This window comes from Ranitomeya variabilis, chromosome 5, assembly GCF_051348905.1.
Source record: "Ranitomeya variabilis isolate aRanVar5 chromosome 5, aRanVar5.hap1, whole genome shotgun sequence".
Lineage (NCBI taxonomy): Eukaryota > Metazoa > Chordata > Amphibia > Anura > Dendrobatidae > Ranitomeya > Ranitomeya variabilis.
The window spans coordinates 689,276,452-689,299,166 of record NC_135236.1 but is presented as its reverse complement, the minus strand read 5'-3'; the positions used below and the strand labels follow the sequence as shown (position 1 = coordinate 689,299,166).

Here is a 22,715-nt window from a genome sequence, read left to right as displayed (position 1 = left end):
CTTTATAGGGCTCCATTCTTTATAGGGCTCTGCTCTTTATAAGGCTCCATTCTTTATAGGACTCTGCTCTTTATAGGGCTGTGCTCTTTATAGGACTCTGCTCTTTATAGGGCTCCATTCTTTATAGGACTCTGCTCTTTATAGGGCTCCATTCTTTATAGGACTCTGCTTTTTATAACACTCTGCTCTTTATAAGGCTCCATTCTTTATAGGACTCTGCTCTTTATAGGGCTCTCCTCTTTATAGGGCTCCATTCTTTATAGGACTCTGCTCTTTATAGGGCTCTCCTCTTTATAGGGCTCCATTCTTTATAGGACTCTGCTCTTTATAGGGCTCTCCTCTTTATAGGGCTCCATTCTTTATAGGGCTCTGCTCTTTATAAGGCTCCATTCTTTATAGGACTCTGCTCTTTATAGGGCTCTCCTCTTTATATGGCTCCTTTATAGGGCTCTGCTCATTATAGGACTCTGCTCTTTATAGGGCTCCATTCTTTATAGGGCTCTGCTCTTTATATCTTTATAAGGCTCCATTCTTTATAGGACTCTGCTCTTTATAGGGCTGTGCTCTTTATAGGACTCTGCTCTTTATAGGGCTCTGCTTTTTATAACACTGCTCTTTATAAGGCTCCATTCTTTATAGGACTCTGCTCTTTATAGGGCTCTCCTCTTTATAGGGCTCTGCTCTTTATAGGACTCTGCTCTTTATAGGACTCTGCTCTTTATAGGACTCTGCTCTTTATAGGGCTCTGCTTTTTATAACACTCTGCTCTTTATAAGGCTCCATTCTTTATAGGACTCTGCTCTTTATAGGGCTCTCCTCTTTATAGGGCTCCATTGTTTATAGGGCTCTCCTCTTTATAGGGCTCCATTCTTTATAAGACTCTCCTCTTTATAGGGCTCTGCTCTTTATAGGACTCTGCTCTTTATAGGACTCTGCTCTTTATAGGACTCTGCTCTTTATAGGGCTCTGCTCTTTATAAGGCTCCATTCTTTATAGGACTCTGCTCTTTATAAGGCTCCATTCTTTATAGGACTCTGCTCTTTATAGGGCTCTCCTCTTTATAGGGCTCCATTCTTTATAAGACTCTCCTCTTTATAAGACTCTCCTCTTTATAGGGCTCTGCTCTTTATAGGACTCTGCTCTTTATAGGACTCTGCTCTTTATCGGGTTCTGCTCTTTATAGGACTCTGCTCTTTATAGGGCTCCATTCTTTATAGGGCTGTGCTCTTTTTCGGGTTCTGCTCTTTATAGGACTCTTCTCTTTATAAGACTCTGCTCTTTATAGGACTGTGCTCTTTATAGGACTCTGCTCTTTATAGGGCTCTGCTCTTTATAGTACTCTGCTCTTTATAGGACTCTGCTCTTTATAGGGCTCTCCTCTTTATAGGGCTCCATTCTTTATAGGGCTCCATTCTTTATAAGACTCTCCTCTTTATAGGGCTCTGCTCTTTATAGGACTCTGCTCGTTCTCCGACTCTGCTCATTATCCGGCTCTGCTCTTTATAGGACGCCGCACTGTGACATGCACCTTCATTGTTCTGCTGATATCACACACTAATGTGAATTACAGAACAGCGTTAGAGCCGCGCGTCTCCACCTCTCATATACAGACATTTTCTTCTCTTAGTGGGAATCGCTCCTTGGGAATAATTCTTGAACACTTCTCCACATCTGCCACTGGATGGCGGTATAACTGCGATACGTGAGTGCTAATACCTGGAAGCTAACCCCATTCCTGGACTTGGGCCTTACAGCCTGGGACTCGCACTCGCCTCCTTCTTCATCCAAAAATCTGCACAAGCTGCTGCTACTTCTTTATAATAAATTACATTCACTGGGAAGCGCGGTTGTACTTATGCCGAGATATATATATATGTGTGTGTGTGTGTTGTGCACCACTATACATACCATATTATCATGCTCTACCTCACAACCCTTGTTTTTTAATTGTTGTTATATGTAATAAAGATCATTGTATTGTTTTTTTTAAAATAAGAGTTCTCCATTTTTTTTGTATTGGGTTATTGAGCATAGAGCAAGTTGGCCACTAAGGGTAAACCCAGCCGCTCACTAAGCGTAGAGCCAGCCGTCTACTGAGTGTAGACCTAGGCGCCCACAGAGCATAGACTTTGCTAACTACAGAGCATAGATCCAGTTGTCCACAGAGCATAGACCCAGTAATCTACCGAGCGTAGATCCAGCCATTTAAAGAACATAAACGTAGCCGCCTATTTAGCGTAGAGTTTGCCATCTACCAAGTGTAGATAGAGCCGTCCACTGAGTGTAGACCTAGCTGTCCAACGAGCTTTACCATCTACCAAGTGTAGTTCCTGCTCTCCACCGAGAGTAGACCATCATCGACTGAGCATAGACCTAGCCGCTGAGCATAAACGTAGTCATCTACCAAGCGCAGACCTACCGACCGTAGACTTTGCCATCTTCTGTCCATCAAGCATAGACCTAGCTGTCCACCTAATATAGATTTAGTTTCCCTATTGAGCGCAGACCCAGCCATCCATCTGGCGTAGACCGAGACATCCATCGAGTAAGCCATTCAGTAAGTGTACATGAGTCGCCCGCCAGGGCCTAAGGGTACTGGGTACTGGGTCTGGTCGCAATTAAAGGGGTGGTCACGGTGGCAGCGACCCGGTTCGTGGCCCTGGGCACTCAAGTAAAAGGGGAAAGGTCTTTAAAAGGGTTTTAAAAACGTTTGTGTCCGTGACGCCACCTGTGGTTCTCGGTCAGAGGGGACCGACGCTGCTTAAAGAGGTCCTCTGGGGTGATGTTACTGCAGCAAAGATGGCGATGCTTCCCACAGGTGGAGCAGGGTCCCTAGGGCTCCCAGCGTGTTTGGCAGGGATGGTGAATGCCGACAAATAAATGGAAGACACAGGGTTGCAGTCTTTACCTGGTTTGCTGATGTTGTAGTCAGCCTCACTCCAGGCTACCGGCAACAGGTGTCGATGGAGTCCAGGCAGCATGAAAGCAAGCAGGAATCCCTTTGCCAGGTTTGGGAGCCTTCCACTATGCGATGGTTTCTAGTCCTTTGCTGCTTGTGGTGTCCTAACAAGGTCCTCGGTTAATCTCTGTCCTGGGACAGTACCTGCACGGTAGGCAACTTGAGCCGTTTCTCTGGGGTCTCTTTACACAGTGACTCCGGGCTCTGAAATGCTGCTGTTCCTCAGGTTTAATGTGGGCAAGTCACTTTTAGCTTCCTGCCCTCCGGTTCTCCTGTGGGACTTGCAGTTCCCCACAGCCTCGGGCTCCCGATGCTCAGTTTTGGCACTCTGCTTAGAGGGGCCCAGTTGCAGCCCTCCTCTAACTCCTAAGTTCCTCTGTGCTCCTTCACTGTCTGCTACCAACTGTCTAACTCCTCCTCCAGACCAGGATGTATATCAGGGACGCTCCTTTTAAACCGGGTTTTTGAGCTCCCCCTTCTGGCCTGGAGTCAGAATGTGTTGAATGTAAGATTACCTGCCAAAGGGATCCCTCCTGCTTCCAGGCATGGCATTACCCTCCCCGTGAGGAAGGCAGCACCACTGTGGCACCCGAACTCCTGGGGTGCCACATACACCTACCCATGAACCAAATGTAGGCCTAGCCATCCACCGACTGTGGGCATAACCTTCTGCATGCTCCTTTCTAAGGCTTCTTCTGGGTTGATTTTTCCTTTGTCTCAAAAAACAATTTGTAGACCCCATGATGCAATGTGCAAACCATCAATAATACAATGTGTAGCCCCTCCAATTATACAATTTGTAGCCCCATGATGCAATGTGTAGATTCCAGCCTCTACCTGTAGCTTGGGCTCCAGCCTCCCCCTGTATTTCGGGCTCCAGCCTCTACCTGTAGCCCGGGCTCCAGCCTCTACCTATAGCCCTTGCTCCAGCCTCTACCTGTAGCCCGGGCTCCAGCCGCTACCTGTAGCACGGGCTCCAGCCGCTACCTGTAGCCCGGGCTCCAGCCTCTACCTGCATTTCGGTCTCCAGCCTCTACCTGTAGCCCGGGCTCCAGCCTCTACCTATAGCCCGGGCTCCAGCCTCTACCTGTAGCCCGGGCTCCAGCCGCTACCTGTAGCCCGGGCTGCAGCCGCTACCTGTAGCCCGGGCTCCAGCCTCTACCTGTAGCCAGGGCTCCAGCCTCTACCTGTAGCCTGGGCTCCAGCCTCTACCTGTTGCCGGGCTCCAGCCGCTACCTGTAGCCCGGGCTCCAGCTGCTACCTGTAGCCCGGGCTCCAGCCTCTACCTGTAGCCCGGGCTCCAGCCTCTCCCTGTAGCCCGGGCTCCAGCCTCTACCTGTAACCCGGGCTCCAGCCTCTACCTGTAGCCCGGGCTCCAGCCTCTACCTGTTGCCGGGCTCCAGCCTCTACCTGTACCCCGACATTTCATTACTGCCCTGAAGAGTGATGCAAATGTTCTTATAAGTTGTAGGTATCTATCGGGTCCAGAGAGATAGTCGCGACAGTAATTGGAAGAAGACCCAAGCGCAGCTGGAAACTAGATGGATTTCTAAGATGAATAGTGTCCGGCTGATTGGATTGAATGAGGTTATTAGTTTTGCGGCTTTTTTGTAAACCATTAATGTTCCATCAGTTTTGTACATGTTGAGTTATGGCTGGTATTGGAGTCGCAGTGAATTTCTTTTTAAGAGATGAATATAGAGAATGATATATCTTGTATATCCAGTACAATTGATGCACTTGCACTTTTTTCAGCCCTCGTTAGGTGTCTTCTCATGTATTTCGTCACCTACAAACACCACCCTTTCTTATTAGAACCTATATGATCCTTTTTGTGAATATATGGATTTTCTTCAGAATGTTTCTTACACGTTGTTTCTCATTCTGTCTATTATAATAATGATTTCATATTTAGAGATTTTTTACACTTTATAGAACGCTTCCTCCCCATTTACCGTCACTATTCTGCTCATGTAGAGACATAGTGTCCACAACACATCCATCTGTTCCTTTTTGCAGTCTCTTCATGTCGGTATATAAAGTATGGAGTGTTCACATTATTTCCATTATCTATTTTGCACTTGCACTTTATACACTGTTTATTACAGACTTGGCTTTATTCATACCTCTCACTTTTCATACTCATCAGTCCTCATCTATTATTTTTTCCATACACTATTTTACTTTATTTTTCTATCCCCTTACCACATTGTTGCTTACTGTGTGTATCATTTTTGATTCCCCTTTCCACTACCTTCCCTCTGCTTTGTTACCCATGTCTTTGCATCACAAGATTGGATGTCACTGCTTCTTGTACTGTGCTCCAGTCTATTAAGTGCGGCATGTGCTCACCTTGACCACTTGGCACCGGGTCTCCATCGTGACACATCTCTCCGGCCTCCCTCTCCCAGCTCTCATGACGTGTCTGATGGGGACGTAAGACGCCGAACCCTGGACATCTGTGTTGCTAATCTGAGCAGTGTGAGCACAATTGGTGAGATCCACCATAAATAGTCGTGGTCTTGACTCTCTCCCCCATTTGGAAGAAGCTAATGCGAAACGCGCGTCGGGGTCCTCTCTACGTCCTGCAGATTGTCTACCCAAATCTGCCCTATCCTCGTTGGTTGGTTTTTGTATTTCTTGGAAACATTCCATCAGGATGTATTTATTCTCATACGACCACTTGGTTGTGATTGCACTGCACTTTATGCTCTCTGCATGCTGTGTGCTAATATTGTGGATATTGCCCATTATTGGATGGTGTTTATAGCTGTATCATACGTAGCTGTGGTTTATATGCATTTCTGCAGGTTAATCACACTATGGATGCCTTCCTGACACTTACATACCTTGCACTAGCTTGTTAATAGTAATCTGTAAAACATTTTTTGCTTTTCATTTTTTTTCCTTTTTTTTGTTTGTTTATACTAATAAATATTATTGAATCTTACCTTTCGGGCTCAGTTCTTCCTCTTGTGTAGGTTTGTGCAGCCCCCCATGATGCAACGTGCGGACCCCCCCATGATGCAAAGTGTGGACCCCTCTGGACACCTGAGCAGGGGCGTGTCCTAGCAGTGCAGGCTCCACCCACCTCTGGTTGCACAGCTGGCAGGCGAAGCAGTCCAGGTGGTAGACGTTGTCCTTTGCGCGCATCACCATCTCGAAGGCCGGGATCAGCTTACTGCACGCCGCGCAATTCCCAGTGACGCCAAACAACCTGCGCAAAGATCACAAGTGCTGAGTGCATGGGCGACTCCTCTGGGGAGAGGATGGTGGTTACACTGGGAATGATGAGGATGATGGTGTTTATAGTCCTGATCCACCCCAGAACCACAGGAAATCGCCAGAAAAGCAGACGTTTCCTGCAGATCAGGTCAGTAGCAGACCCCTGCCGTGTCCCTATATAAAGGGCCCGCTCCCTGCCACGTCCCTATATACAGGGCCCGATCCCCGCCACGACCTAATATTTAGGGAGTTCAGACGTCAGCGCTCTCCTCTGAGCAGCAGACCTTCCTCGGCGGAGCAGAGGGTGAGGAGATATTTGCAGCCATGTTTCGCATACTGCGGCTGTCACCTCAGGGCACAGGGGGCGCTCTGCCTGATCTCTCACACTTTCCTCTCCCTGCACTGGGGCGATGTGAGGATTTCCCCTGTCACCTGGGAGATCAGACATCGGCGCTCTCCTCTGAGCAGCAGACCTTCCTCGGCGGAGCAGAGGGTGAGGAGATATTTGCAGCCATGTTTCGCATACTGCGGCTGTCACCTCAGGGCACAGGGGGCGCTCTGCCTGATCTCTCACACTTTCCTCTCCCTGCACTGGGGCGATGTGAGGATTTCCCCTGTCACCTGGGAGATCAGACATCGGCGCTCTCCTCTGAGCAGCAGACCTTCCTCAGCGGAGCAGAGGGTGAGGAGATATTTGCAGCCATGTTTCGCATACTGCGGCTGTCACCTCAGGGCACAGGGGGCGCTCTGCCTGATCTCTCACACTTTCCTCTCCCTGCACTGGGGCGATGTGAGGATTTCCCCTGTCACCTGGGAGATCAGACATCGGCGCTCTCCTCTGAGCAGCAGACCTTCCTCAGCGGAGCAGAGGGTGAGGAGATATTTGCAGCCATGTTTCGCATACTGCGGCTGTCACCTCAGGGCACAGGGGGCGCTCTGCCTGATCTCTCACACTTTCCACTCCCTGCACTGGGGCGATGTGAGGATTTCCCCTGTCACCTGGGAGATCAGACATCGGCGCTCTCCTCTGAGCAGCAGACCTTTCTCAGCAGAGCAGAGGGTCAGGAGATATTTGCAGCCATGTTTCGCACACTGCGGCTGTCACCTCAGGGCACAGGGGGCGCTCTGCCTGATCTCTCACACTTTCCACTCTCTGCACTGGGGCGATGTGAGGATTTCCCCTGTCACCTGGGAGCACTCTCCTCTGAGCAGCAGACCTTTCTCAGCAGAGCAGAGGGTCAGGAGATATTTGCAGCCATGTTTCGCACACTGCGGCTGTCACCTCAGGGCACAGGGGGCGCTCTGCCTGATCTCTCACACTTTCCACTCTCTGCACTGGGGCGATGTGAGGATTTCCCCTGTCACCTGGGAGCACTCTCCTCTGAGCTGCAGACATTTCTCGGCAGAGCAGAGGGTGAAGAGATATTTGCAGCCATGTTTCGCACACTGCGGCTGTCACCTCAGGGCACAGGGGGCGCTCTGCCTGATCTCTCACACTTTCCACTCTCTGCACTGGGGCGATGTGAGGATTTCCCCTGTCACCTGGGAGCACTCTCCTCTGAGCTGCAGACATTTCTCGGCAGAGCAGAGGGTCAGGAGATATTTGCAGCCATGTTTCGCACACTGCGGCTGTCACCTCAGGGCACAGGGGGCACTCTGCCTGATCTCTCACACTTTCCACTCTCTGCACTGGGGCGATGTGAGGATTTCCCCTGTCACCTGGGAGATCAGACATCGGCGCTCTCCTCTGAGCAGCAGACCTTTCTCAGCAGAGCAGAGGGTCAGGAGATATTTGCAGCCATGTTTCGCACACTGCGGCTGTCACCTCAGGGCACAGGGGGCACTCTGCCTGATCTCTCACACTTTCCACTCTCTGCACTGGGGCGATGTGAGGATTTCCCCTGTCACCTGGGAGTTCAGACGTCGGCGCTCTCCTCTGAGCAGCAGACCTTTCTCAGCAGAGCAGAGGGTCAGGAGATATTTGCAGCCATGTTTCGCACACTGCGGCTGTCACCTCAGGGCACAGGGGGCACTCTGCCTGATCTCTCACACTTTCCACTCTCTGCACTGGGGCGATGTGAGGATTTCCCCTGTCACCTGGGAGATCAGACATCGGCGCTCTCCTCTGAGCAGCAGACCTTTCTCAGCAGAGCAGAGGGTCAGGAGATATTTGCAGCCATGTTTCGCACACTGCGGCTGTCACCTCAGGGCACAGGGGGCGCTCTGCCTGATCTCTCACACTTTCCACTCTCTGCACTGGGGCGATGTGAGGATTTCCCCTGTCACCTGGGAGCACTCTCCTCTGAGCTGCAGACAATTCTCGGCAGAGCAGAGGGTGAGGAGATATTTGCAGCCATGTTTCGCACACTGCGGCTGTCACCTCAGGGCACAGGGGGCGCTCTGCCTGATCTCTCACACTTTCCACTCTCTGCACTGGGGCGATGTGAGGATTTCCCCTGTCACCTGGGAGCACTCTCCTCTGAGCTGCAGACATTTCTCGGCAGAGCAGAGGGTCAGGAGATATTTGCAGCCATGTTTCGCACACTGCGGCTGTCACCTCAGGGCACAGGGGGCACTCTGCCTGATCTCTCACACTTTCCACTCTCTGCACTGGGGCGATGTGAGGATTTCCCCTGTCACCTGGGAGATCAGACATCGGCGCTCTCCTCTGAGCAGCAGACCTTTCTCAGCAGAGCAGAGGGTCAGGAGATATTTGCAGCCATGTTTCGCACACTGCGGCTGTCACCTCAGGGCACAGGGGGCGCTCTGCCTGATCTCTCACACTTTCCACTCTCTGCACTGGGGCGATGTGAGGATTTCCCCTGTCACCTGGGAGATCAGACATCGGCGCTCTCCTCTGAGCAGCAGACCTTTCTCAGCAGAGCAGAGGGTCAGGAGATATTTGCAGCCATGTTTCGCACACTGCGGCTGTCACCTCAGGGCACAGGGGGCGCTCTGCCTGATCTCTCACACTTTCCACTCTCTGCACTGGGGCGATGTGAGGATTTCCCCTGTCACCTGGGAGCACTCTCCTCTGAGCTGCAGACATTTATCAGCTCCTGATTAGAATTTCTTTCGCAAAAACCATTGATCATCCGCCTATTACCGGGCAGATGACAGTTAATTACCCAGTACATTAACCACTGGGACTCGCGCAGCGGCCATCAGTCAGCATGATGAATGGCTTGCGCTCCGTAATGCTCGGCCGCCGCACGCCGGGCTGGGATCTATGCAATCTGCATAATTACAAGCTCTGGGTTAATAACAGACAAATGATTTGTTGCACCTAAACAAAGTCCTTGGATGCGGCCTGGTCCTTGGCGCCTGTCAGGTGCACCACGCGGCTGCCAGGAACCGTCCTGGACGAGACGGGCGTCTGCAGCGTCTGCTGTCCATACATTCTGCATATGCCATTCCTAGTCAGGGCCGGGGAATTGGGCTTACCACACGTGGTGGTGCCGCTGCGCCTCCTCTCCGCCGCGCTGGAGGCTCCATCAGTTTTCATCTGCACCTGGACTCTGAAGCCCTAATGATGAATTATCGCCCCTTACACGGGAACATTTTAGTGAACTGCCAGACCGAGGCCGTGGAAAGCTCATCTAATTAACTGGAAATCATGGCGTTTCTTACTCTTCAAACCTGAAGATCAGGAGATGAAAGGGGGGGGGCAAAGAAGAGCTGCGACCAGACGGGGGCGAGCAAAGGCCGGGAGAAAATGAAGGGTGAACACAGGCCAGGAGCCGGTGTGGGAAGAATCGGGGTGACTATGGACTGGGGTAGCAAAAACAGGCCAGGAGCAAATAAAAAGGTATACACAGACATGGGGCGTAAACGGGCCGGGAGCAGCAGACATGGGGGAACACTGGCCGGGAGCAGCAGACATGGGGCGTAAACGGGCTGGGAGCAGCACACATGGGGCATAAACAGGCCAGGAGCAGCACACATGGGGGAACACTGGCTGAGAGCAGCACACATGGGGGAACACTGGCTGAGAGCAGCAGACATGGGGGAACACTGGCCGGGAGCAGCAGACATGGGGCGTAAACGGGCTGGGAGCAGCACACATGGGGCATAAACAGGCCAGGAGCAGCACACATGGGGGAACACTGGCTGAGAGCAGCAGACATGGGGGAACACTGGCCGTGAGCAGCAGACATGGGGCATAAACAGGCCAGGAGCAGACATGGAGGAACACTGGCTGGGAGCAGCAGGCATGGGGAGTAAACAGGCCGGGAGCAGCAGACATGGGGGAACACTGGCTGAGAGCAGCAGACATGGGGCGTAAATGGGCCAGGAGCAGCAGACATGGGGGGGAACACTGGCTGGGAGCAGCAGACATGGGGGAACACCGTCCGGGAGCAGCAGACACGGGGCGCACACTGACCGAGCGTAGCAGACATGGGGCGTAAACGGGCCAGGAGCAGACATGGGGCAAACACTGGCTGAGAGCAGCAGACATGGGGCATAAACAGGCCAGGAGCAGACATGGAGGAACACTGGCTGGGAGCAGCAGGCATGGGGAGTAAACAGGCCGGGAGCAGCAGACATGGGGGAACACTGGCTGAGAGCAGCAGACATGGGGCGTAAATGGGCCAGGAGCAGCAGACATGGGGGGGAACACTGGCTGGGAGCAGCAGACATGGGGGAACACCGTCCGGGAGCAGCAGACACGGGGCGCACACTGACCGAGCGTAGCAGACATGGGGCGTAAACGGGCCAGGAGCAGACATGGGGCAAACACTGGCTGAGAGCAGCAGACATGGGGTGTAAATGGGCCGGGAGCAGCAGACATGGGGCGTAAACGGCCGGGAGCAGCAGACATGGGGCGTAAACGGGTCGGGAGCAGCAGACATGGGGCGTAAACGGGCCAGGAGCAGACATGGGGCAAACACTGGCTGAGAGGATCAGACATGGGGGAACAATGGCTGGGAGCAGCAGACATGGGGTGTAAATGGCCAGGAGCAGCAGACATGGGGGAACACTGTCTGGGAGCAGCAGACATGGGGCAAACACTGTCTGGGAGAAGCAGACATGGGGAGAACACTGTCCGGGAGCAGCAGACACGGGGCGAACACTGTCTGGGAGAAGCAGACATGGGGCAAACACTGGCTGAGAGCAGCAGACATGGGGCAAACACTGTCTGGGAGCAGCAGACATGGGGCAAACACTGTCTGGGAGAAGCAGACATGGGGCGAACTGTCCGGGAGCAGCAGACATGGGGCGAACACTGTCCGGGAGCAGCTGACATGCAGCAAACACTGTCTGGGAGCAGCAGACACGGGGCGAACACTGGCCGAGAGCAGCAGACATGGGGCGAACACTGGCCGGGAGCAGCAGACATGGGGCGAACTGTCCGGGAGCAGCAGACATGGGGCGAACACTGTCCGGGAGCAGCTGACATGCAGCAAACACTGTCTGGGAGCAGCAGACACGGGGCGAACACTGGCCGAGAGCAGCAGACATGGGGCGAACACTGGCCGGGAGCAGCAGACATGGGGCGAACACTGGCCGGGAGCAGCAGACACGGGGCGAACACTGTCCGGGAGCAGCAGACATGGGGCAAACACTGGCCGGGAGCAGCAGACATGGGGAATAAACAGGCCGGGAGCAGCAGACATGGGGAATAAACAGGCCGGGAGCAGCAGACATGGGGAATAAACAGGCCGGGAGCAGCAGACATGGGGCGCACACTGGCCGGGAGCAGCAGCAGACATGGGGCAAACACTGTCTGGGAGCAGCAGACATGGGGCAAACACTGTCCGGGAGCAGCAGACATGGGGCAAACACTGGCCAGGAGCAGCAGATATGGGGTAAACATGATCCGGGAGAAGACATGGGGCGAACACTGTCCGGGAGCAGCAGACATGGGGTAAACATGATCCGGGAGAAGACATGGGGCGAACACTGTCCGGGAGCAGCAGACATGGGGCAAACACTGTCCGGGAGCAGCAGACATGGGGCAAGCACTGTCCGGGAGCAGCAGACATGGGGCAAACACTGGCCGGGAGCAGCTGACATGGGGCAAACACTGTCCGGGAGCAGCAGACATGGGGCAAACACTGGCCGGGAGCAGCAGACATGGGGGAACACTGTCCGGGAGCAGCAGACATGGGGCAAACACTGTCCGGGAGCAGCAGACATGGGGCAAACACTGGCCGGGAGCAGCAGACATGGGGTAAACATGATCCGGGAGAAGACATGGGGCGAATACTGTCCGGGAGCAGCAGACATGGGGTAAACATGATCCGGGAGAAGACATGGGGCGAACACTGTCCGGGAGCAGCAGACATGGGGCAAACACTGTCCGGGAGCAGCAGACATGGGGCAAGCACTGTCCGGGAGCAGCAGACATGGGGCAAACACTGGCCGGGAGCAGCAGACATGGGGCAAACACTGTCCGGGAGCAGCAGACATGGGGCAAACACTGTCCGGGAGCAGCTGACATGGGGCAAACACTGTCCGGGAGCAGCTGACATGCAGCAAACACTGTCCGGGAGCAGCAGACATGGGGCAAACACTGTCCGGGAGCAGCAGACATGGGGCAAACACTGGCCGGGAGCAGCTGACATGCAGCAAACACTGTCTGGGAGCAGCAGACATGAAGGAACACTGTCTGGGAGCAGCAGACATGGGGCAAACACTGTCTGGGAGCAGCAGACATGGGGCAAACACTGTCCGGGAGCAGCAGACATGGGGCAAACACTGTCCGGGAGCAGCAGACATGGGGCAAACACTGTCCGGGAGCAGCAGAGATGGGGAAAACATGATCCGGGAGAAGACATGGGGCAAACACTGTCCGGGAGCAGCAGACATGGGGCAAACACTGTCCGGGAGCAGCAGACATGGGGTAAACATGATCCGGGAGAAGACATGGGGCGAAGACGGGCCGGGAGCAGCAGACATGGGGTGAACACTGGCCGGGAGACGACATGGGAGAAGATTGGCCGGGAGAAGACATGGGGCAAACATGGGCCGGGGAAGCACAGTGTAAGGCCAGAACCATCACAGTGTAAAGACCAGAATCAGGACCAGAACTAGCAGTGAAAGGACCAGAATCAGGACCAGAAACAGCACAGTGTAAGGACCACAAAGAAAGCTACCAATCAGTGGAGTGGGCAAGGTTACACAGAGAAATCTGCAAATCAGTGGTGTCGGTGCAGTAACATTGTGTGGGCAGGGCTACACAGGCAGCACAGAGCTGGGGCGGGGTTACACTGTGTAGATGAGGTTACACAGTGTGCGTGTTAACACCATGTGGGCGGGGTAACAAGGCAGCGCTGAGGTGAGGCGGGGTTATTGTGGGTGGGGTTATACCGTGAGGGCGTGGTTACGCAGAGAAAGGTGACAATCAGTGGTGAGGGTGGGGGCGGGGTTACACAGACAGCTCTGAGCTGGGGCGGGGTTACACTGTGATGGCAGGGTTAAACAAGCAGTTCTGAGATGGGGGAGGCTTACACAGCCAGTTCTAAGCTTGGGCAGGGTTACACAGGCAGCTGAAAACTGGGGAGGGGTTACACTGTGAGGACAAGGTTACACAGGCAGCTCTGAGCTGGAGCAGAGTTACACTGAGGGTGGGGTTATACAGTCATCTCTGAGCTGGGGCAGGGTTACACAGTCTGGGTGGGGATACATATGCAGCTCCGAGCTGGGTTACACTGTGAGGATGAGGGTACACATCTCTGAGCTGGGGCAGAGTTACACTGAGAGTGGGGATATACAGTCATCTCTGAGCTGAGGCAGGGTTACACTGTGAGGGCAGGGTTACACAGCCAGTTCTAAGCTTGGGCAGGGTTACAAAGGCAGCTGTAAACTGGGGAGGGGTTACACTCTGAGGACAAGGTTACACAGGCAGCTCTGAGCTGGAGCGGAGTTACACTGAGGGTGGGGTTATACAGTCATCTCTGAGCTGGGACAGGTTTACACAGTGTGGGCGGGGTTACATATGCAGCTCCGAGCTGGGTTACACTGTGAGGACGAGGGTACACATCTCTGAGCTGGGGCAGAGTTACACTGAGAGTGGGGATATGCAGTCATCTCTGAGCTGGGGCAGGGTTACACAGTCTGGGTGGGGTTACACATGCCGCTCTGAGTTGGGATGAAGTTACAGTGTGGGCGTGTTACAAAGGCAGCTCTGAACTGAGGTGGGGTTACACTGTGATGGTGGGGTTACACAGGCAGCTCTTATCTGGGGCAGGGCTATACAGTGTGGGAGGGGTTACACATGCAGCTCTGATATAGTGCGGGGTTACACTGTGAAGGAGGGATTACACAGGCAGCTCTGATATAGTGCGGGGTTACACTGTGAAGGAGGGATTACACAGGCAGCTCTGATATAGTGCGGGGTTACACTGTGAAGGAGGGATTACACAGGCAGCTCTGATATAGTGCGGGGTTACACTGTGAAGGAGGGATTACACAGGCAGCTCTGATATAGTGAGGGCAGGGATTACACAGGCAGCTCTGATATAGTGCGGGGTTACACTGTGAAGGAGGGATTAAACAGGCAGCTCTGATATAGTGAGGGCAGGGATTACACAGGCAGCTCTGATATAGTGTGGGGTTACACTGTGAAGGAGGGATTACACAGGCAGCTCTGATATAGTGTGGGGTTACACTGTGAAGGAGGGATTACACAGGCAGCTCTGATATAGTGCGGGGTTACACTGTGAAGGAGGGATTACACAGGCAGCTCTGATATAGTGCGGGGTTACACTGTGAAGGAGGGATTACACAGGCAGCTCTGATATAGTGCGGGGTTACACTGTGAAGGAGGGATTACACAGGCAGCTCTGATATAGTGCGGGGTTACACTGTGAAGGAGGGATTACACAGGCAGCTCTGATATAGTGCGGGGTTACACTGTGAAGGAGGGATTACACAGGCAGCTCTGATATAGTGCGGGGTTACACTGTGAAGGAGGGGTTACACAGGCAGCTCTGATATAGTGCGGGGTTACACTGTGAAGGAGGGATTACACAGGCAGCTCTGATATAGTGCGGGGTTACACTGTGAAGGAGGGATTACACAGGCAGCTCTGATATAGTGAGGGCAGGGATTACACAGGCAGCTCTGATATAGTGCGGGGTTACACTGTGAAGGAGGGATTAAACAGGCAGCTCTGATATAGTGAGGGCAGGGATTACACAGGCAGCTCTGATATAGTGTGGGGTTACACTGTGAAGGAGGGATTACACAGGCAGCTCTGATATAGTGTGGGGTTACACTGTGAAGGAGGGATTACACAGGCAGCTCTGATATAGTGCGGGGTTACACTGTGAAGGAGGGATTACACAGGCAGCTCTGATATAGTGCGGGGTTACACTGTGAAGGAGGGATTACACAGGCAGCTCTGATATAGTGCGGGGTTACACTGTGAAGGAGGGATTACACAGGCAGCTCTGATATAGTGCGGGGTTACACTGTGAGAGCAGGGATTACACATGCAGCTCTGATATAGTGCGGGGTTACACTGTGAGAGCAGGGATTACACAGGCAGCTCTGATATAGTGTGGGGTTACACTGTGAAGGAGGGATTACACAGGCAGCTCTGATATAGTGCGGGGTTACACTGTGAAGAAGGGATTACACAGGCAGCTCTGATATAGTGCGGGGTTACACTGTGAAGGAGGGATTACACAGGCAGCTCTGATATAGTGCGGGGTTACACTGTGAAGGAGGGATTACACAGGCAGCTCTGATATAGTGCGGGGTTACACTGTGAAGGAGGGATTACACAGGCAGCTCTGATATAGTGCGGGGTTACACTGTGAAGGAGGGATTACACAGGCAGCTCTGATATAGTGCAGGGTTCCACTGTGAAGGAGGGGTTACACATGCAGCTCTGATATAGTGCGGGGTTACACTGTGAGAGCAGGGATTACACATGCAGCTCTGATATAGTGTGGGGTTACACTGTGAAGGAGGGATTACACAGGCAGCTCTGATATAGTGCGGGGTTACACTGTGAAGAAGGGATTACACAGGCAGCTCTGATATAGTGCGGGGTTACACTGTGAAGGAGGGATTACACAGGCAGCTCTGATATAGTGCGGGGTTACACTGTGAAGGAGGGATTACACAGGCAGCTCTGATATAGTGCGGGGTTACACTGTGAAGGAGGGATTACACAGGCAGCTCTGATATAGTGCGGGGTTACACTGTGAAGGAGGGATTACACAGGCAGCTCTGATATAGTGCAGGGTTCCACTGTGAAGGAGGGGTTACACATGCAGCTCTGATATAGTGCGGGGTTACACTGTGAGAGCAGGGATTACACAGGCAGCTTTGATATAGTGCGGGGTTACACTGCGAGGGCAGGGTTACAGTGGCAGCTTTGAGTTAAGGAAGGGTAACACTGTGAGGGCAGGGTTACACAGGCAGCTCTGAGCTGAGGCGGGGTTACACTGAGGGCAGGGTTACGCAGGTAGCTGTGAGGTGGGGCATGGTTACACTGTGTGGGCGGGGTTATACTGTGAGGGCAGGCTTATACAGGCAGCTTTAAGCTGAGGCGGGGTTACACTGTGAGGGCAGGTTACACAGGCAGCTCTGAGCTGGAGTGGGGTTACAATGTGAGGGCGGGGCTATGCAGGTAGCTCTGAGTTAGGGCGGGGTTACACATTAAGGGCGGGGTTACACTGTGAGGGCGGGTTACACAGGCAGCTCTGAGCTGGGGTGGGGTTACAGTGTGAGGGTGGGGCTGTGCAGGTAGCTCTGAGCTAGGGAGGGGTTAGACTTTGAGGATGGGGTTACATGGTGAGGGCGGGGTCATAAAGGTAGCTCGGAGCTAGGGTGGGGTTACACTATGAGGGCGGGGTTTGTTGTGAATTCTGTTCTTGAACTCCCTCCGGTGGTTATGAATGGTATTTCGGCGAGTTCTGCCCATGGACTCCCTCTGGTGGCTGTGAGTGGAGCTGCTGGTTCTGAGGTTCTTTCCTCAGCTGACCTCGTTTAGTCCTAGGCTGGCTGCTCTATTTAACTCCACTTAGATCGTTACTTGATGCCAGCTGTCAATGTCCTAGTACTGGTTCAGTTTGCTCTTGGATCTTTCAGATGACCTGTCTACTCCAGCAAAAGCTAAGTCCCTGCTAGCTTATTTGTTTACCACTGTTTTCTGTCCAGCTTGCTATCATGATTCTGCCTGGCTAGCTGGAAGCTCTGGGATGCAGAGTGGCACCTCCACGCCGTGAGTCGGTGTGGGGTCTCTTTTGCACACTCTGCGTGGTTTTTTGGTAGTTTTTTATGCTGACCGCAAAGATACCTTTTCTATCCTCAAGTCTGTTTAGTTAAGGCTGGCCTCCTTTGCTGAAACCTACTTCATTCCTGTGTTTGTGACTTCCATCTTAACTCACAGTCAATACGTGTGGGGGGCTGCCTATTTCTTTGGGAAATTTCTCTGAGGCAAGTTAGGCCTTATTTTCTATCTTTAGGGGTAGTTAGCTCTTAGGCTGTGAAGAGGCGTCTAGGCAGAGTCAGGTACGCTCCACGGCTATTTCTAGTTGTTGTGATAGGTTTAGGGGTTGTGGTCAGCAAAGCTCCCACTTCCCAGAGCTTGTCCTTGTATTACTAGTTTGCTCATCAGGTCATTCCTAGTGCTCCTAACCACCAGGTCATCATAACAGGGGTTACACTGTGAGGGCGGGTTACACAGGCAACTCTGAGCTGAGGCGGGGTTACAATGTGAGGGCGGGGCTATGCAGGTAGCTCTGAGCTAGGGCGGGGTTACACTTTGAGGGCGGGGTTACACGGTGAGGGCGGGGTTACACGGTGAGGGCGGGGTTATACGTGAGGGCGGGGTTATACAGGTAGCTCGGAGCTAGGGCGGGGTTACACTGTGAGGGCGGAGTTACACTGTGAGGGCGGGTTACACATGCAGCTCTGAGCTGAGGCAGGGTTACACTGAGGGCGGGGCTATGCAGGCAGCTCTGAGCTAGGGTGGGGTTAGTTTGAGGGTGGGGTTACACGGTGAGGGCGGGGTTATACAGGCAGCTTGGAGCTAGGGCGGGGTTACACTTTGAGGGTGGGGTTACATGGTGAGGGAGGGGCTATGCATGTAGCTCGGAGCTAGGGCAGGGTTACATGGTGAGGGCGGGGTTATACAGGTAGCTCTGAGCTAGGGCGGTGTTACACTTTGAGGGCGGGGTTACACATTGAGGGCGGGGTTATACAGGTAGCTCTGAGCTAGGGTGGGGTTACAATTTGAGGGCGAGGTTACCCTGTGAGGGCAGGGTTACACTTTGAGGGCGGGATACACAGGCAGCTCTGAGCTGGGGTGGGCAGCGCGGCCCTCACCTCAGGTAGTCCCTCCGGCACAGGATGAGGTTGGCCTTGGTGTACAGCGTGGAGCCCACCTCCCCCAGGCGGCAGTCACAGCAGGCGCACTTCAGGCAGTCCTCGTGCCAGTACTTGTCCAGCGCCTTCAGCAGGTAGCGGTCCTTGATCTTGCGGCTGCAGCCAGCACAACCCTTCGCCTTCGTGTCCGGCTGAACAGAAAGCATTTGTATTCCTGAGAGAAACGGAGAAAAGGCGTCAGAGGAGGTAGAAGGCGAAAAAAAAGGGGGTCCCGAGAGGAGGCGAGACCGCCAAAGATCAGGTACACGTATCACACCGCATACATCGTATCACACGTCACACCGGATACATCGTATCACACGTCACACTGGATACATTGTATCACACGTCACACCGGATACATTGTATCACACGCCACACCGGATACATCGTATCACACGTCACACCGGATACATCGTATCACACGTCACACTGGATACATTGTATCACACGTCACACCGGATACATTGTATCACACGTCACACTGGATACATCGTATCACGCGTCACACCGGATACATCGTATCACGCGTCACACCGGATACATCGTATCACACGTCACACTGGATACATTGTATCACACGTCACACCGGATACATTGTATCACACGTCACACTGGATACATTGTATCACACGTCACACCGGATACATTGTATCACACGCCACACCGGATACATCGTATCACACGTCACACCGGATACATCGTATCACACGTCACACTGGATACATTGTATCACACGTCACACCGGATACATTGTATCACACGTCACACTGGATACATCGTATCACACGTCACACCGGATACATTGTATCACACGCCACACCGGATACATCGTATCACACGCCACACCGGATACATCGTATCACACGTCACACCGGATACATCGTATCACACGTCACACTGGATACATTGTATCACACGTCACACTGGATACATCGTATCACGCGTCACACCGGATACATCGTATCACGCGTCACACCGGATACATCGTATCACACGTCACACCGGATACATCGTATCACGCGTCACACTGGATACATTGTATCACACGTCACACTGGATACATTGTATCACACCGGATACATTGTATCACACGTCACACCGGATACATTGTATCACACGTCACACCGGATACATTGTATCACACGTCACGCCGGATACATCGTATCACGCGTCACACCGGATACATCGTATCACGCGTCACACCGGATACATCGTATCACACGTCACACCGGATACATCGTATCACGCGTCACACTGGATACATTGTATCACACGTCACACTGGATACATTGTATCACACCGGATACATTGTATCACACGTCACACCGGATACATTGTATCACACGTCACGCCGGATACATTGTATCATACATCACACCGGATACATTGTATCACACGTACGTCACGCCGGATACATCGTATCACACGTCACACTGCATACATCGTATCACGCGTTACAGCGGATACATCGTATCACACCTCACACCGGATACATCGTATCACTCGTCACGTGGGATACATCGCATCAGTCTGGATACATGGTATCACACCTTACATGCTGATTTAGTCGGTCACGTTTCGGGTCACCCTGTTTTCTTCCCCGGTCTTTCGTCCCCTTTGGTGATACTTTATGTCATTTTGGCCTTTTCTTATGTTCGCTGTGATTCAGATAGGAAGTAGAATGGTCGGAATGGTGGCACTAAATGCCGCTCCATCCGGCTCCACTACATACCACCTCATTAAATGATGCCCCACCACATGCCGCTCCACCACATGCCGCTGTACCACATGCCGCCGTACCACATGCCGCTCCACCACATACCGCTGCACCACATGCCGCTCCACCACATGTCGCTCCACCACATGCCGCTCCACCACATGTCGCTCCACCACATGCCACCCCACCACATGTCGCTCCACCACATGCCACCCCACCACATGTCGCTCCACCACATGCCGCTCCACCACATGTCGCTCCACCACATGCCGCTCCACCACATGTCGCTCCACCACATGCCGCCCCACATGTCGCTCCACCACATGCCACTTCACCACATGCCGCTCTACCACATGCTGCTCCACCACATGCCGCTGTACCACATACCGCTGCACCACATGCCGCTCCACCACATGCCGCCCCACCACATGTCGCTGCACCACATGTCGCTCCACCACATGCTGCTCCACCACATGCCGCTCTACCACATGTCGCTCCACCACATGCCGCTCCACCACATGTCGCTCCACCACATGCCACCCCACCACATGTCGCTCCACCACATGCCGCTCCACATGTCGCTCCACCACATGCCGCTCCACCACATGCCGCTTCACCACATGCCGCTCTACCACATGCTGCTCCACCACATGCCGCTGTACCACATGCCGCTCCACCACATGCCGCCCCACCACATGCCGCTCCACCACATGCCGCTCCACCACCTGCCGCTCCACCACATGCCGCTCCACCACCTGCCGCTCCACCACATGCCGCTCCACCACATGCCGCTCCACCACATGCCGCTCCACCACATGCCGCTTCACCACCTGCCGCTTCACCACCTGCCGCTGAACCACATGCCTCTCCACCACATGCCGCTCCACCACATGCCGCTCCACCACATGCCGATCCACCACATGCCGATCCACCACATGCCGCTGCACCACATGCCGCTCCACCACATGCCGCTGCACCACATGCCGCTCCATTACATGCCACTGCACCACATGCCGATCCACTACATGCCGCTGCACCACATGCCGCTCCACCCCGTGCCGCTGCACCACATGCCGCTGCACCACGTGCCGCTGCACCACGTGCCGCTGCACCACATGCCGCTCCACCACATGCCGCTGCACCACATGCCGCTGCACCACATGCCGCTTCACCACATGCCGCTCAACCACATGCCGCTGCACCACATGCCGCTCCACCACATGCCGCTCTACCCCATGCCGCTCCACCACATGCCGCTCCACCACATGCCGCTCCACCACATGCCGCTGCACCACATACCGCTCTACCCCATGCCGCTGGACCACATGCCGCTGCACCACATGCCGCTGCACCACATGCCGCTCCACCACATGCCGCTGCACCACATGCCGCTGCACCACATGCCGCTGCACCACATGCCGCTCAACCACATGCCGCTCAACCACATGCCGCTGCACCACATGCCGCTCCACCACATGCCGCTGTACCACATGCTGCTCCACCACATGCCGCTCCACCACATACCGCTCTAGTACATGCTGCTGCACCATTTGCCGCTGCACCACATGCCGCTCTAGTACATGCTGCTGCACCACATGCTGCTCCACCACATGCCGCTCCACCACATGCCGATGTACCACCTGCTTCTCCGCTAAATGCGGCACCACCAAATGCTGCTCCACCACATGCCGCTCTAGTACATGCTGCTGCAACACATGCCGCTGCACCACATGCCGCTCTAGTACATGCTGCTGCACCACATGCTGCTCCACCACATGCCGCTCCACCACATGCCGCTGCACCACATGCCGCTCCACCACATGCCGCTGCACCACATGCGCTGCACCACATGCCGCTTCACCACATGTCGCTCCATCACATGCCGCTGCACCACATGTCGCTCCACCACATGCCGCTCTTCCACATGTCGCTCCACCACATGCCGCTGTACCACATGCCACTGTACCACATGCTGCTCCACCACATGCCGCTCCACCACATGCCGCTCCACCACATGCCGCTCTAGTACATGCTGCTGCACCACATGCCGCTGCACCACATGCCGCTCTAGTACATGCTGCTGCACCACATGCCGCTCTAGTACATGCTGCTCCACCACATGCCGCTGCACCACCTGCTTCTCCGCTAAATGCGGCACCACCAAATGCTGCTCCACCACATGCCGCTCTAGTACATGCTGCTGCACCACATAATAATAATAATAATCTTTATTTATATAGCGCCAACATATTCCGCAGCGCTTTAAAGTTTAACAGTTTCAAACACAATGTAACAATGTTAACAATACAGTAATAAAGCAAAATAAGACAAAATAAGCCGCCCCTGCTCGTGAGAGCTTACAATCTACAATGAGGTGGGGAGATACAAAGTACAGGTGTGTATTTACAATGAGGGTCCGGCCATCTTCAGGGGGTGGGGGGTAGATGGAGATAGTGAATGGGCTACACACACACAAACATAAAA

The 22,715-nt window shown here is 53.7% G+C and overlaps 1 protein-coding gene across 2 annotated transcripts in view; it reads right to left on the bottom strand.

Annotated features, from left to right (window-relative positions):
- LMO3 (LIM domain only 3) overlaps positions 1–22,715 on the bottom strand; it is a 50,017-nt gene that overhangs the window by 6,553 nt on the left and 20,749 nt on the right. For both annotated transcript variants that reach the window (XM_077267274.1, XM_077267273.1), the window contains exons 2-3: positions 18,473–18,686; positions 6,051–6,176 (exon numbers count right to left, since the gene is read on the bottom strand). In XM_077267274.1, coding sequence (XP_077123389.1) covers positions 6,051–6,176; positions 18,473–18,686 — 340 coding nt within the window. The remainder of the gene's footprint in view (positions 1–6,050; positions 6,177–18,472; positions 18,687–22,715) is intronic.